The 17,903-nt window shown below is 39.1% G+C and overlaps 1 protein-coding gene across 1 annotated transcript in view; it reads left to right on the top strand.

Moving 5' to 3' along the window:
- Positions 1–17,903, top strand: part of NCAM2 (neural cell adhesion molecule 2) — a 609,436-nt gene that overhangs the window by 305,276 nt on the left and 286,257 nt on the right. The window contains 3 exon segments of the mRNA XM_053706007.1: positions 1,897–1,924; positions 1,927–1,985; positions 1,987–2,047. Of these exon segments, the coding sequence (XP_053561982.1) occupies positions 1,897–1,924; positions 1,927–1,985; positions 1,987–2,047 (148 nt within the window).

Below are 17,903 nucleotides of genomic sequence, written 5' to 3'. Positions count from 1 at the left end.
ATATATATATATATATATATATATTATATATGCAATGTAAATAATTAAGCATACAGTTGCAAGAAAAAGTATGTGAACCCTTTGGAATGATATGGATTTCTGCACAAATTGTTCATAAAATGTGATCTGACTCATCATCTAAGTCACAACAATAGACAATCACAGTCTGCTTACACTAATAACACACAAAGAATGAAATGTTGCCATGTTTTTATTGAACACACCATGTAAACATTCACAGTGCAGGTGGAAAAAGTATGTGAACCCTTGGATTTAATAACTGGTTGAACCTCCTTTGGCAGCAATAACTTCAACCAAACATTTCCTGTAGTTGTAGATCAGACATGCACAACGGTCAGGAGTAATTCTTGACCATTCCTCTTTACAGAACTGTTTCAGTTCAGCAATATTCTTGGGATGTCTGGTGTGAATCGCTTTCTTGAGGTCATGCCACAGCATCTCAATCGGGTTGAGGTAAGGACTCTGACTGGGCCATTTCAGAAGGCGTATTTTCTTCTGTTTAAGCCATTCTGTTGTTGATTTACTTCTATGCTTTGGGTCATTGTCCTGTTGCAACACCCATCTTCTGTTGAGCTTCAGCTGGTAGACAGATGGCCTTAAGTTCTCCTGCAAAATGTCTTGATAAACTTGGGAATTCATTTTTCCTTCGATGATAGCAATCCGTCCAGGCCCTGACTCAGCAAAGCAGCCCAAAAACCATGATGCCCCCACCACCATACTTCACAGTTGGGATGAGGTTTTGATGTTGGTGTGCTGTGCCTCTTTTTTTGCCATACATAGTGTTGTGTGTTTCTTCCAAACAACTTCAACTTTGGTTTCATCTGTCCACAGAATATTTTGCCAGTACTGCTGTGGAACATCCAGGTGCTCTTGTGCAAACTGTAAACGTGCAGCAATGTTTTGTTTGGACAGCAGTGGCTTCCTCTGTGGTATCCTCCCATGAAATCCATTCTTGTTTAGTGTTTTACGTATTGTACATTCGCTAACAGGGATGTTAGCATTTGCCAGTGACTTTATGTAAGTCTTTAGCTGACACTCTAGGATTCTTCTTCACCTCATTGAGCAGCCTGCGCTGTGCTCTTGGAGTCAATCTTTACAGGACGGCCACTTCTAGGGAGAGTAGCAGCAGTGCTGAACTTTCTCCATTTATAGACAATTTGTCTTACCGTGACTGATGAACAGCAAGGCTTTTGGAGATACTTTTATAACCCTTTCCAGCTTTATGCCAGTCAACATTCTTAATCGTAGGTCTTCTGAGAGCTCTTTTGTGCGAGGCATCATTCACATCAGGCAATGCTTCTTGTGAAAAGCAAACCCAGAACTGGTGTGTGTTTTTTATAGGGCAGGGCAGCTGTAACCAACACCTCCAATCTCATCTCATTGATTGGACTCCAGATGGCTGACATCTCACTCCAATTAGCTCTTGGAGATGTCATTAGTCTAGGGGTTCACATACTTTTTCCACCTGCACTGTGAATGTTTACATGTTGTGTTCAATAAAAACATGGCAACATTTCATTCTTTGTGTGTTATTAGTTTAAGCAGACTGTGATTGTCTATTGTTGTGACTTAGATGATGATCAGATCACATTTTATGACCAATTTGTGCAGAATTCCATATCATTCCAAAGGGTTCACATACTTTTTCTCTGCAACTGTATATTACATACAAGGTAATTGAGTCCATGTGTGATGTCAAAAATAATTGTGCTTAATGAGAAAATAATTACCTGATTTAAAAAAAAAAAAAAAACTGTCTTTTTGTCATATAAAATTTCCTAACAATGTCTAGAGTATTTTATAAAATGTAATTGTTATAAAAATAGCATCATTTTTGGCAAAACTGTTTTCTTTTTTATATTTGATTTATAACAGAGCGCAGATGGACGCATAGAAAGCACAGGACATATGGAAAATCGTCCTTGCATATTAAAACCGTGATGCTGTCTGATGCAGGGAGATATGGACTGTGAAGCAGCAAGCAGAATTGGTGGTCACCAAAAAAGCATGTACCTCAATATTGAATGTAAGTTCTTTTTAATCTACATGTTTGTAAATCATTTATATAGGTAAACCAATTATCTTTTAGTTATATGGGGAAACAAGTTAAGTATTTGCCTGTAGCAGTACATTACTTGTAGCATTGGACACGATCACAGATCTGCTAATAATGTTATGGTATCTGTAAGTAATTACTGGTTTGCATTTCAGTAGAATTTTAACACAAAAAAAAATCAAACACTGGTGCTGAAATAAAAACCACCTGCATTGTCTTATTGACAGCACACATTACATTTGATCTGCTGGACAATCGTTTACTGACATATAAAGGGCACCTCCTGTTGGTATCACAATCCAGGAAACATTCAGTAAACCTATGATTCGTTTTTAACATCAGCTTTGAAAAGGTGTTTAATACTACTGCCAGCCACTGCTGAAAATAAATTATATTTTATATTAAACCCAAAACCTTTTCTTTTTGCTAAAATAGTTGCTTTAAAAGAAACAAAAAAACAAACAAAAAATATATTTAAATAAAGGAAATAATTGGAATTGTTATTTGTATAAATGTAAAATGTATTAATATTTGAGTGGCATACACAGATATGCAGGGCATGTCTAATGCAGCCTCATCCAAACACTGTAACTGCTCAGAGAGTTGCCAGAGATGGGTATCATGTCAAAGAGGACTTCATTTCACTAATCAGTCAAGGAGCTCAATGTACAAGAAAATCATTGTGCAATGGTACCTCCAGCCAGCAGATGCACAGTGTTTTACTGCCCATTCACCACAAAGGCTGATCAGGTTATCAAATCATGAACCTTGTCTGTCCTATTGTTTCTATAACTTCTATTCAAAAATGAAATGCACTTAAACACATTTCAATTTAGGACACATACCTGTTATTGTGAAGATGGGTGCCTTATTTATTGTAGGAAGATAGTAAGTAACAATTGTTTTCAATATTTTATCTTGGTGTTACATAAGTTAAAGTGGCATTGGTATGACGGAATCTGAAACTCAATTTTTTTTTCTTTAATGATTCAGATAGAGCATGCAATTTTAATAAACTTTGTAATTTACTCCTAATTATCAATTTTTCAACATTCTAATTGTATCTTTATTTGAAAAAGCAGAATGTAAGCTTATGAGCCTTCCCATTTTTGGTTCAACCCCTGGGTAGCACTTGCTAATTGTGGCTACATTTAGACACCTATCAGCAAGCGCTACCCAGCTTCTGAGCCAAAAATGGGCTGGCTTCTAGGCTTTACATTCTTCATTTTTCAATTAAAGATACCAGAGAGCAAAGAAAAAATTGATAATAGGAGTAAATTAGAAAGTTGCTTAAAAGTGCATGCTCTATCTGAATCATGAATGTTTCATTTTGACTAGACTATCCCTTTAAGGGTTGTCAATGTAGCCAAACTTAAAGGGATACTGTACCCAAAAAAATTCTTTCACAATTCAGATTGAGCATGCAATTTTAAGTAACTTTCTAATTTATTCCTATTATCATTTTTTCTTCGTTCTCTTGCTATCATGCTTTTTTTTGGTTTCAGTACTCTGGACAGCACTTTTTTTTATTGGTGGATGAATTTATCCACCAATCAGCAATGACAACCCAGGTTGTTCACCAAAAATGGGCCAGCATCTAAATTGCATCTAAACTTACCTTCTTGCATTTCAAATAAAGATACCAAGAGAATAAAGAAAATTTGATAATAGGAGTAAATTAGAAAGTTGCTTAAAATTTCATGCTCAGTCTGAATCATGAAAGAAATTTTTTGGGTACAGTGTCCCTTTAAGGCATTTGATGCTAAGCTAAAAATAATTGTATGCAAAATATAATAAATCTTTCTGGGTCTCTCTTTATTGCATAAAACTTGAGCCATTCATTTTAACTTCAGCAGATATTAATTTATAAAGTTTTGGTTAAAGTGTACTGCTTAATTCAGCAAATCTGACTAGAATAAAAAGGAGAGAGTGTTTTAGTTTATTCTTTTTGTAAGCATTGTAATTAGATCATTTAACAGAAATACAATGTGATGAAGCTGATATTTTAGATAGTCAAGAAAAATGTTGCATATTTGTGACAATGAAGTGGCAATTTGTGCAGGATTTGAAGTGTTTATTAAAAAGTATTATTATATCATTGTGAGGCTATAATTCTAGCCAAATCATATAATTAGTGATGTACATTATAGAACAAGCACATTTATAATATTTTTTTAAAGTCAAAGCAGGGCTGGATATTTTTCATGACTACCAAACTTTTCTGAGAAATGTAAATCTTGAACATGGGAAATTTAGTTGGAGGTCAAACCAGTGGAAATAAGCAAATTTGAATATAAACTGAAATAAAATCAAGTACAATACAAGAGTTAGTAAAGGTAGTAATATTTGTAAAAGATTAATTTAACATATTTTATCTCCAAAAAACATAGGAAAAATAAATATGCCTCAAACAAGACTGCATAGAATGAAGCTCCCTGGCTTTATATATACAGGTAGCCCTCAGTTTACGCCGGGGGTAGGTTCCAGAAGGAATGGTTGTAAATCGAAACCATTGTAAATTGAAACCCGTTTATAATGTAAGTCAATGGGAAGTGAGGGAGATAGGTTCCAGGCCCCTCTCAAAATGTCATAAGTAACACCTAATACATTGTTTTTAAAGCTTTGAAATGAAGACTTTAAATGCTAAACAGCATTATAAACCTAATAAAATAATAACACAGCACAGAATATATAATTAAACTAAGTTAAATGAACAAAAACATTTGCTAAACAGCATTATAAAACCTAATAAAATAATCCACAACACAAACTTCACTTGCATTTTCTGCAAGCATTTCTTTCTATGCATTCCAATCTGGACTGATTTATAGACAGGAAGATCTTGTTCCTTTGAAATCTGCTCGACTAGCTCAAGTCTGGTTAAACTGATTAATTTCAGCTTTCTTGGCTTTGTGGCAACACAAGCGGACAGCTCCCACCTATTGGCTATTTTAATAAATGCACTGCTTCTCAATGCTTTTCAATAGCAGTCACATGACTGGAAAAAAAGGTTTTTATTCTGAAACGGTGTAAATTGAACCTTTGTAAAATGAGGGCCACCTTTATATATATATATATATATATATATATTTTTTTTTTATTTATATATATATATATACTATATCTATATATATATATATAAATATCATATATATATATATATATATCACAGTTGTGCTCTTAAATTTACAATACCCTGGCCAGAATTTATGATTTATTGGCTATTTTTCAGAGAATTTGAATGATAACACAAAAACTTTTATTTCACTCATGGTTAGTGTTTGGCTGAAGCCATTTATTATCAATCAACTGTGTTTACTCTCTTTAAATTATAATGACAACAGAAACTACCCAAATGACCCTGATCAAAAGTTTACATACCCTGGTGATTTTGGCCTGATAACATGCACACAAGTTGACACAAAGGGGTTTGAATGGCTATTAAAAGTAACCATCCTCACCTATGATCTGTTTGCTTGTAATTAATGTGTGTGTATAAAAGGTCAATGAGTTTCTGGACTCCTGACAGACCCTTGCATCTTTCATCCAGTGCTGCACTGATGATTCTAGATTCTGAGTCATGGGGAAAGCAAAAGAATTGTCAAAGGATCTGCGGGAAAAGGTAGTTGAACTGTATAAAACAGAAAAGGGATATAAAAAGATATCCAAGGAATTGAGAATGCAAAACAGCAGTGTTCAAACTCTAATAAAGAAGTGGAAAATGAGGGGTTCTGTTGAAACCAAACCATGGTCAGGTAGACCAACTAAAACTTCAGCCACAACTGCCAGGAAAATTGTTCGGGATGCAAAGACAAACCCACAAATAACTTCAGGTGAAATACAGGACATGTGGTGTGGCTGTTTCAAGATGCACAATTAGGAGGCACTTGAAGAAAAATGGGCTGCATGGTCGAGTCGCCAGAAGAAAGCATTACCACGCAGAATGCCTCAAAGTATCCCGCTTACAATACGCCAAACAGCACAGAGACAAGCCTCAAACCTTCTGGCACAAAGTCATTTGGAGTGTTGAGAACAAAATTGAGCTTTTTGGCTACAACCAAAAACGCTACATTTGGAGAGGAGTCAAAAAGGCCTATGATGAAATGTACACTATTCCTACTGTGAAAACACGGAGGTGAATCGCTGATGTTTGGGGATGTGTGAGCTACAAAGGCACAGGAAATTTGGTCCGAATTGGCAAGTTGAATGCAGTATGTAATCAAACCAAAAGCCTAATTTTCCACTTCTTGATTAGAATTTGAACACTGCTGATTTGCATTCTCAATTCCTTGGATATTTTTTTATATCCCTTTTCTGTTTTATACAGTTCAACTACCTTTTCCCACAGATCCTTTGATCCAGATCCCCATGATTCAGAATCCAGAAACATCAGTGCAGCACTGGATCGAAAGATGCTAGGATCTGTCAGGAGTCCAGAAACTCATTGACATTTTATACACACACACTAATTCAAGGCAAACAGATCACAGGTGAGGATGGTTAACTTTAATAGCCATTCAAACCCCTTTGTGTCAACGTGTGTGCATGTTATCAGGCCAAAATCACCAGGGAATGTAAACTTATGATCAGGGTCATTTGGGTAGTTTTCTGTTGTCATTATTGATTTAAAAAGAGTAAACATAGTTGATTGATAATAAATGGCTTCAGCCAAACACTAACCATGATGTGAAAGAAAAGTTTTTGTGTGTTATTATTATTATTATTATTATTATTATTATTATTGTTATCAGGTATTTGTAGAGTGCCAACAGATTCCCACAGCGCTGCGTGTTATCATTCATATTCTCTGAAAAATGCCAAGAAATCATAAATCTGCCAGGGTATGTAAATTTATGAGCACAACTGTGTGTCTGTGTGTAGGTGTGTGTGTGTGTATATATATAATAATATATACATACAGGGAGTGCATAATTATTAGGCAAGTTTGTATTTTTGAGGATTCATTTTATTATTGAACAACAACCCTGTTTTCAATGAACCCAAAAAACTCATTAATATCAAAGCTGAATAGTTTTGGAAGTAGTTTTTTAGTTTGTTTTTAGTTATAGCTATTTTAGGGGGATATCTGTGTGTGCAGGTGACTATTACTGTGCATAATTATTAGGCAACTTAACAAAAAACAAAGTGAAACCAATATAACATCTCAACATTCACAAATATACATTTCTGACATTCAAAAACAAAACAAAAACAAATCAGTGACCAATATAGCCACCTTTCTTTGCAAGGACACTCAAAAGCCTGCCATCCATGGATTCTGTCAGTGTTTTATCTGTTCACCATCAACATTGCGTGCAGCAGCAACCACAGCCTCCCATACACTGTTCAGAGAGGTGTACTGTTTTCCCTCCTTGTAAATCTCACATTTGATGATGGACCACAGGTTCTCAATGGGGTTCAGATCAGGTGAACAAGGAGGCCATGTTCCCTTTACCAATCCAGCCACGGGCCCATCCATCTGGCCCATCAAGACTCACTCTCATTTCATCAGTCCATAAAACCTTAGAAAAATCAGTCTTGAGATATTTCTTGGCCCAGTCTTGACGTTTTCAGCTTGTGTGTCTTGTTCAGTGGTGGTCGTCTTTCAGCCTTTCTTACCTTGGCCATGTCTCTGAGTATTGCACACCTTGTGCTTTTGGCACTCCAGTGATGTTGCAGCTCTGAATATGGCCAAACTGGGTGGCAAGTGGCATCTTGGCAGCTGCACGCTTGACTTTTCTCAGTTCAATGGGCACTTATTTTGCGCCTTGGTTTTTCCACACGCTTCTTGCGACCCTGTTGACTATTTTGAATGAAACGCTTGATTGTTCGATGATCACTCTTCAGAAGCTTTGCAATTTTAAGAGTGCTGCATCCCTCTGCAAGATATCTCACTATTTTTTACTTTTCTGAGCCTGTCAAGTCCTTCTTTTGACCCATTTTGGCAAAGGAAAGGAAGTTGCCTAATAATTATGCACACCTGATATAGGGTGTTTGATGTCATTAGACCACACCCCTTCTCATTTACAGAGATGCACATCACTTAATATGCTTAATTGGTAGTAGGCTTTCGAGCCTATATAGCTTGGAGTAAGACAACATGCATAAAGAGGATGATGTGGTCAAAATACTCATTTGCCTAATAATTCTGCACTCCCTGTATATATATATATATATATATATAATATATAATATATATCAATTACACTCTGAACACACCTAAGCAGGGTGGTGTGCTTTAACCAAAGGGATTTGGTCATCTCCCTAAATTTAGAAATTCAACAGGGGGTTTTGGTTAAGCACACCTAACAAAACATCTTATATTTTAGTACAAATATTGTGGGAGTGCACAACCAAACTAATAAGACCACATATAAAATGCCTGCAAAAAACTTATATGTTTAAATAAAATTGGGATCTTAGTCACACAATATGGCTATATTCTGCCTCAGCTAGTCACCACTTACAAGGTGTCCCAAGATAGACTGGTCCTAACACTATATTGAAGCATGAATGAACTCTGAATCATGATTGACTCCAGAGTTCAGTGGTAGTGTGCTTTACAACCACACCAGCCAATGTTGAACCTATTTCATGAAGCTCCTGGTGCACAGTTCTTGTGCTGATGTTGCTTCCAGAAGTAGTTTGAAACTCTGTGGTGAATAATGCAACAGATGAAAGGCAATTTTTATGCTCCACAAGCTTCAACTTTCAGTGACCCCATTCTTTGAGTTTTCATGTTCAGTAGATCTAGTAACTGACGGATTTATATATGTACATATGTGTATAATTAAGGATTATTTATTAATTTATTCATGCATTAATATTTTACTAATGGCAGGTAACTACAAGATCAACCATTTTACATTTTATTTAGACATCTCTAACTTGAAGATCCCATTTGTGTCCTTTTTGTCTAACCATAACTATACAGTATCCCACAAAGGTTAGTACACCCCGTCACAATTTTGGAAATATTTTATTATATATTTTCATGTGGGCAACACTGAAGAAATAACAGTTTGCTACAAAAGCTATGTAAAATAGTGAGTGTACTGCCTGTATAGCAGTGTAAATGTACTGTCCCCTCAAAATAACTCAACACGCAGCCATTAAATTCTAAATCATTGGCAACAAAAGTGAGAACACCCCTAAGTGGAAATGTCCAAATTGGGCCCAATTAGCCATTTTCCTCCCCGGTATCATGTGACTTGTTAGTGTTACAAGGTCTCAAGTGTGTTAAAGTTGATGTTATCGCTCTCACACTCTTATACTGGTCACTGGAAGTTCAACATGGCACCTCATGGCAAATAACTCTCTGAGGATCTGAAAAAAAAATGTTGCTCTACATAAAGATTGCCTAGGCTATAATAAGATTGCCATGACCCTGAAACTGAGCTGCAGCACGGTGGGCAAGACCATACAGCAGTTTCACAAGACAGGTTCCACTCAGAACAGGCCTCGCCATGGTCAACCAAAGAAGTTGAGTGCACGTGCTCAGTGTCATATGCAGAGGTTGTCCTTTGGGAAATAGGACATATGAGTGCTTCCAGCATTGCTGCAGAGGTTGAAGGGGCGAGGGATCAGCCTGTCAGTGCTCAGACCATATGCCGCACACTGCATCAAATTGGTCTGCATGGCTGTAATCCCAGAAGGAAGCCCCTTCTAAAGATGATGCACAAGAAAGTCTGCAAACAGTTTGCTGAAGACAAACAGACTAAGGACATGAATTACTGGAACCATGTCCTGTGGTCCGATGAAACCGAGATAAACTTATTTGGTTCAGATGGTGTCAAGCGTATGTGGCGGCAACCAGGTGAGGAGTACAAAGACAAGTGTGTCTTGCCTACAGTCAAGCATGGTGTTGGGAGTGTCATGGTCTGGGCCTGTATAAGTGCTGCCAGCACTCGGGATTTACAGTTAATTGAGGGAACCATGAATGCCAACATGTCTTGTGACATAATGAAGCAGAGCATGATCCCCTTCCTTTGGAAACTGGGCCGCAGGGAAGTATTGCAACATGATAAAGACCCCAAACACACCTCCAAGATGACCACTGCCTTGCTAAAAAAGCTGAGGGTAAAGGTGATGGACTGGCCAAGCATGTCTCCAGACATAAAACCCTATTGAGCATCTGTGGGGCATCCTCAAACGGAAGGTGGGGGAGCACAAGGTATCTACCATCCGCCAGCTCTGTGATGTCGTCATGGAGGAGTGAAAGAGGACTCCAGTGGTAACATGTGAAGCTCTGGTGAACTAACCCTAAGAGGGTTAAGGCAGTGCTGGAAAATAATGGTGGCCACACAAAATATTGACACTTTGGACCCAATTTGGACATTTTCACTTAGGGGTGCACTCAATTTTGTTGCCAACACTTTAGACAATAATAGCTGTGTGTTGAGTTATTTTGAGGGGACAGCAAATTTACACTGTTATACAGGCTGTACACTCATTACTTTACATTGTATCAAAGTGTCATTTCTTCAGTGTTGTCACATCAAGATATATAATAAAATATTTACAAAAATGTGAGGGGTGAACTCACTTTTGTGGGATACTGTAAATGTGACTAAATTTTATTGACATTTTTTTAGATGTTCACTGAACTTTAAATGTACTTTAAACCATGAATTGTCAGAAGGGCAAGTTTACTGGGAGCATGGCATCACAGAAAATGGTTATTATCATCAGGCCCCCTACTTTCATACAACCAATCGCATAAGAGTAAGGCTTGTCAATCATCTAAATGACTTAAAGGGATACTAAACCCAATTTTTTTCTTTTATGATTCAGATAGAGCATGCAATTTGAAGCAGACCAATTAGGTTCAGCACCCTGGATAGCATTTGCTTATTGGTGGCTACATTTAGCAAACCAATAAGCAAGCATAACCCAGGTTCTGAACCAAAAATGGGCTGGCTCCTAAGCTTTATATAGAGTAAATAATTTTTAAATAAAAATAGCAAGAGAACTAAGAAAAAGTTATAATAGGAGTAAATTAGAAAGTTGCTTAAAATCACATGCTCTATCTGAATCATTAAATAAAATATTTGGGTTTAGTGTCCCTTTAAATCTGAAAGGTCTGAGGTTTCAAATAAGTAAAGTAGCAGTGGTCTTAAGACTTTAGCTACCTTTCTAGCATTTCATGTCAGCTTGGGCCCCGAAGCTGTGTTTATAGTTTTATAAATGGTGCCCCTTATCTAATCGTAATTATAAATACTTGAAAAACAAATTAAAATATACCCTCATTAAAAAAAACAGAACATTAAATAGTTTTAGAAATATGCAATGTGATCATTTTATTGAACCCAAACACATTGTATTATTACTTTATTAAAGTTTGATTTTTTTAGTTTCATATTACATGCAGATATTACACTCTTTTGCATCACAAAACATATAACTCACTTAAAACTCACAATACATATTATGGCCCAGTTTATAAATGAATCTCTATTGATAAAACAATGTTTATTTCCTTCTTTATATGAGGAGAGTCCACGGCTTCATTCCTTACTTGTGGGAATACAGAACCTGGCCACCAGGAGGAGGCAAAGACACCCCAGTCAAAGGCTTAAATACCTCCCCAACTTCCCTCATCCCCCAGTCATTCTTTGCTTTTCGTCACAGGAGGTTGGCAGAGAAGTGTCAGAAGATTTCGGAGTAGTTCTTTATGGAGGGTAGTACTCTTTGAGATGAGACTGGAGTTTTAAGTCGTCTTGTCAGCCTCTCAGTGAGAGCATTGATGAAAGTTAAAGTCTGGAAGTGCAGGGTGAGTCTTTCTGTGAACCGATCCAGACTCATATTAACAGCTCCTTAAGCAATCAGCGTTGACGAGTTTCGGTGCCTGCTTTCTTCACTCAAGTCCATGTCAGAAGCTCTGCTACAATCTGTCAAACGTGAAGGACCGTGTCACTGTTCCACGGCATAGATTCTGGTAAGATCATTTCATTACTTTTACACACATGTTAACGATAGAAGACAGGGTCACAGTGACACTCTTTTATCTTTATGGAATCAAGGGTTAATATCTCCTGAGGGGGATTATTGAACAGTGGGGTTTTTAAATCATATTTGTTATGTGATTTCGACTGCTTATATGTAAGAATGTTTGGGCTCTTAGGCTGATACGGAACGTACAGTTTATTTTAATTTTAAGAGCTGAACAGTTTCTTAAGATTAAGATGGCACGCTTTTTTCTTAGCAGGGGCAGGTCCTGCATGAGCACTATGTTACCGGGAATGGTCACATTTTTTTCACCGCTTTTGATTCCTGACCGGGATGTCTGCAGAGAGGAGCTTCTTCTCTATCTGTCTGGGTCATAGGAGGTGGTAAGTAGTCATTGAGGGTATAAGTTGCCAGTTGTTTTTCCTTTCTATAATTTGATACAGTCGAGTTATGGAGGATTCAGATAATTTAGAGGGGTATCCCTTCAATACAGAATTTGATACCTGTGTATATTGGGAGGAGGCCCGGGTAATCCAGCCTGCTCAATTATGTTCCATATGCCGCAATAGAATGTTCTCATCAACCAATGCTGAGATGTTAGTGAGGTGTGTTCCCTTGATTCTGTTTCTACATATGCAATCTTCCCAAGTTCTGACCCTCCTTCACCTGTAAGGGGTTTGTTTCCACCAGAGGTTACTTTGTAGTTCCTAATGGCCATCTTTTCGGCCTTAGCGAGGTTACCTATTCCTGCTTCTTGCAAGCAAGGGGTTAGTCTGGGCTCTCCTGCCCAAGGACAATTGGTGTCCGATCAGTCCTCTGAGGATGCGGTCCCCTCTTAGGATTCGGAGGGAGAACCTCCAGGGTCGGAGTCTGCTGACTTGGGTCCTCCGACTGTTTGGCGCTTAGCTTTTAGATTTAGATTGGCAAGCCTGCGTTTACTTCTGTGAGATGTTTTGGCGATGTTAGAGGTTTCCAGTACTGCTCCGTCAGTTGAATCTCATTACTCTAAATCAGATAAGGATCTTAACTAGACGAGTGGAAGATGGTGATATTCCTTGTCGTCTTGTTTTACTTTTTGTTTTATTGTTTATTTAGAATCCCTGTTCAGAGCTCTATGGGGGGTTGTGTCGTAGGACAGGCAGGACCTGTTTTTGTTTACACACTCCTTTTCGGCTTATTACTGTGGGCACTTGCCTTTCTTTGCTATTCCGTTGGGATAGCTTTTTGTTTTTTTGAGCTCTGGATTGTTTTAGAAACTCTTCTTATAAAGATGTTTTGTCACATGAGATTTTTGATCTATCGACTTTGATGGTCCAGATTTTTGGAGACTTCCGGTGGAAGCGTATAGATTTCTGCTTGGGGTGATAGTTCCCCCAATATTTTAGGGGAAAATGTTAAGCCTTGGAGCATAATTTATTTAATTTCTTTCATTTGATTACTCAGTTGTTCTAGCTTTGCTGGAACTTAAGAAGTTTCTTTTTAGCCCGGGAATGTTCCAGGAGATACGTTGTATCCTAGATCAGTGATTCTCAACCAAAGTGACCTCAAGCCCCGGTTAATTTGAGCTGGACATGTCCAGGGCCCGGTAGTTTTATTTATATATATATACAGGGAGTGCAGAATTATTAGGCAAGTTGTATTTTTGAGGATTAAATTTATTATTGAACAACAACCATGTTCTCAATGAACCCAAAAAACCCATTAATATCAAAGCTGAATAGTTTTGGAAGTAGTTTTTAGTTTGTTTTTAGTTATAGCTATTTTAGGGGGATATCTGTGTGTGCAGGTGACTATTACTGTGCATAATTATTAGGCAACTTAACAAAAAACAAATATATACCCATTTCAATTATCTATTTTTACCAGTGAAATCAATATAACATCTCAACATTCAGAAATATACATTTCTGACATTCAAAAACAAAACAAAAAACAAATCAGTGACCAATATAGCCACCTTTCTTTGCAAGGACACTCAAAAGCCTGCCATCCATGGATTCTGTCAGTGTTTTGATCTGTTCACCATCAACATTGCATGCAGCAGCAACCACAGCCTCCCAGACACTGTTCAGAGAGGGTGTACTGTTTTCCCTCCTTGTAAATCTCACATTTGGATGATGGACCACAGGTTCTCAATGGGGTTCAGATCAGGTGAACAAGGAGGCCATGTCATTAGATTTTCTTCTTTTATACATTTTCTTGCCAGGCACGCTGTGGAGTACTTGGACGCGTGTGATGGAGCATTGTCCTGCATGAAAATCATGTTTTTCTTGAAGGATGCAGACTTCTTCCTGTACCACTGCTTGAAGAAGGTGTCTTCCAGAAACTGGCAGTAGGACTGGGAGTTGAGCTTGACTCCATCCTCACCCCGAAAAGGCCCCACAAGCTCATCTTTGATGATACCAGCCCAAACCAGTACTCCACCTCCACCTTGCTGGCGTCTGAGTCGGACTGGAGCTCTCTGCCCTTTACCAATCCAGCCACAGGCCCATCAAGACTCACTCTCATTTCATCAGCCCATAAAACCTTAGAAAAATCAGTCTTGAGATATTTCTTGGCCCAGTCTTGACATTTCAGCTTGTGTGTCTTGTCCAGTGGTGGTCGTCTTTCAGCCTTTCTTACCTTGGCCATGTCTCTGAGTATTGCACACCTTGTGCTTTTGGGCACCCCAGTGATGTTGCAGCTCTGAAATATGGCCAAACTGGTGGCAAGTGGCATCTTGGCAGCTGCACGCTTGACTTTTCTCAGTTCATGGGCAGTTATTTTGCGCCTTGGTTTTCCACACGCTTCTTGCGACCCTGTTGACTATTTTGAATGAAACGCTTGATTGTTCGATGATCACGCTTCAGAAGCTTTGCAATTTTAAGAGTGCTGCATCCCTCTGCAAGATATCTCACTATTTTTGACTTTTCTGAGCCTGTCAAGTCCTTCTTTTGACCCATTTTGCCAAAGGAAAGGAAGTTGCCTAATAATTATGCACACCTGATATAGGGTGTTGATGTCATTAGACCACACCCCTTCTCATTACAGAGATGCACATCACCTAATATGCTTAATTGGTAGTAGGCTTTCGAGCCTATACAGCTTGGAGTAAGACAACATGCATAAAGAGGATGATGTGGTCAAAATACTAATTTGCCTAATAATTTTGCACTCACTGTATATATATATATATAGTAAGCAGCAGAAGCGGGCTGATCAGTCAAGCAAATAGGACCTGGGCCGAGGGACCAGCAAGTAGGGGGCCCTCAAATGGCATCTCCACGGATCCTGGTGCGTTCCTTAAAGGGACACTGAACCCAATTTTTTTTTTCTTTTGTGATTCAGATAGAACATGCAATTTTAAGCAACTTTCTAATTTACTCCTAGTATCAATTTTTCTTTGTTCTCTTGCTATCTTTATTTGAAAAAGAAGCCATCTAAGCTATGTTTTGGTTTAGGACCCTGGACAGCACTTATTGGTGGGGTGAATTTATCCAAAAATCAGCAAGAACAACCCAGGTTGTTCACCAAAAATGGTTCAGAATTTAAACTTACATTCTTGATTTTTAAATAAAGACACCAAGAGAATGAAGAACATTTGATAATAGGAGTATATTAGAAAGTTGCTTAAAATTTCATGCTCTATCTGAATCACAAAAGAAAAAAATTGGGTTCAGTGTCCCTTTTAAGCTGGAGTTTTCAGTTGCCCTATCAGTAACTAAGCAGTTAAGTGTGGGTTTAGTGGGGGCCCTGGAGTGTGGGGGTCCTGCCGGGGGTCTGTTGCTGTGAGGGCCATGGAGTGTGGGGTCTTGTCCTGAAGGTTGGAGGCCCTTTCTCTGGCCCTTAATGTTGGGAGTCCTGGCACTGGAGGTTGAGGGGCATGTTGGGGGCAGGGCAGGGAGGCTACCATGTTCATTTGCATAGCATTGAATACATTTGGGTTAGTGTGAGACAGTTTTCCTGGAGCCTTGATTGGTCTCAGTCTGCCCCTGGTGTGCAATGGGGGCATGACAGGTCGGGGCCCACCAGCAGGGCTATCACGGCCCGGTACTGGGCCACGGTCCGGCTGTTGAGAAACCAGGTCCTAGATGACAGACAAGACCTGTTGTGGATACTAGTTAGGTCTGTTCCTTCTTTCTACTTAGGAGAAAGAGTTTTTTCTTCTAGATTCCGGTACAGGTACAGCAGGCCCATCTATCCTAGTTAACAGGCTGGACCTGTTTAGGTATTATCTGAGATGGGTGATGGATACTGGATCATATGGCTCTAGGGGTCCTAGAGACTGGAAATATGCTTCTTTTCTGGGCAATTGTCTGGTCAGAGAAGACAAAGGACATTTGGAGTCATTGTTCCGGTATCTATCACACTGCAGGATATTTTCTTCCACTGTTGGTGCATGCCCTAATAGTGGAGGGTCTTCCCATCCTAATTGGGTTTTATGATATTTAAGTAGAGCTTATCAGTTCTTCTTTTCGCTGGAAAATGTATGGTTCTCCCTTCCTTTTTTCAGAAGAAGGATGTCTTTCCTGTCTCATCTTTTTTATGCAAATTTGGTTCTTAGGAACTGTATCTTTCAGTAAACCTCATTCTGATCCTTCTTCGGATCTGGGGTTTCAGGTGGCAGTAATCCTGCTTCCAGATTTTATGGTAGTTCCCGGGTTTGGGCTTTCTGGGTTTCTTACCTTCGCCTGCTAATAGACTTTTAGGAATTTTCTTGTGTCTTTTCGATCTTCCAAGTTGGATCTAGACCTGAGTTGCTGGTGTCAACACCAGTGTGGATCTGGATGCTGTTTTGTCTTAGGGACAAGGATTTTTATCTACTCTGCCTAGCAAGCTGAAGGCTTAGTGTTGAATCCTGCTGTGGCAGCTTTCTGTTAATCCTGAGATCTTGCAAATTTACCATTTGGGTTATGCCCTCCAGCCCCCTTCTGGTCTTTGTTGATGCGGGGGTGGTGAGTGATAGACACAGCCGAGGCCGTGATTTTGGCATGGTGTTGGTGATCTGGTCTTAACAGACTTACATTGAATGCCGGTGGGGGAAATCAATTCCCAGTGTTCCGTTCAGATCTCCCTGTTCTGAGAAATTTTTCTCTTAGTTCTCCCGGGGCGGTTTTGACCTTGTTGCTCCCTTGTCCATGGGGAGAGAGTGTCCTAGGGAGGTCCGTGGGTTGGGAGTTTCCTTCCAATTATTCCTTTGGTTCCTCAGCGAGCATTCTGCTTAGAGGATTTGGTCTTCTGGTTTTGTTCCAGTTGGAAACTCTCAGTGGGGAGACCCTCTTTTGAAGGAGAGTTTCTCCTGCTTATTGGGGGGTCTCGTGTTTAGTGGTGGGCGGAAGCCCATGTTGACTCATTGCCAGTGACCCATTCTATGAGCGTACGCTTCAGCAGGACTAAGTGGCCTAAGGGATAACTACCTTTCCTAGCAAACGGAAAGCTTGGAGTTTGAATCCTGCAGTGGCAGCTTTCTTTAAGGATTTCAAGTTGTCAGGTTAGCTCCACCACTTCTGTAACAGAAGGTGGGTTTGAACCCAGGTAGGGCTACGGCCTTTTCATCCTGAATATGATAGACATCTAGCATTCCTTAGAGGTTTTCTTTAAACCTTATTCTCTTCGGCCATGTCGCTCTTTGTTGTGGATAGTCGATCCTAGCAAGAGCAGACATCAGTGAGATGGTTTGCTTTGTTTATATCTAGAGTTGTGTCGCAGTTTAGGGGCTTTGTCTCAATGGCCTTGTTACAGGAATCTGCTGGTGCAGGGTCCTTGTGTTCATCACATCCTGGACTCTCTAGGGCTGACTGCGTGGAATTGAATGCTTAGTCTTAGCCGAGAGCAGTTTTTCTGATGGAGTGTTGATACTCTCGTTCTAGCTCATAAGTCGGTGTATAGTCGCATCTAT

This window comes from Bombina bombina, chromosome 3, assembly GCF_027579735.1.
Source record: "Bombina bombina isolate aBomBom1 chromosome 3, aBomBom1.pri, whole genome shotgun sequence".
In the NCBI taxonomy this organism is placed as follows: Eukaryota; Metazoa; Chordata; class Amphibia; order Anura; family Bombinatoridae; genus Bombina; species Bombina bombina.
Note: the sequence above shows the minus strand (reverse complement) of the source record. Positions and strands in the feature narration are given on the sequence as shown.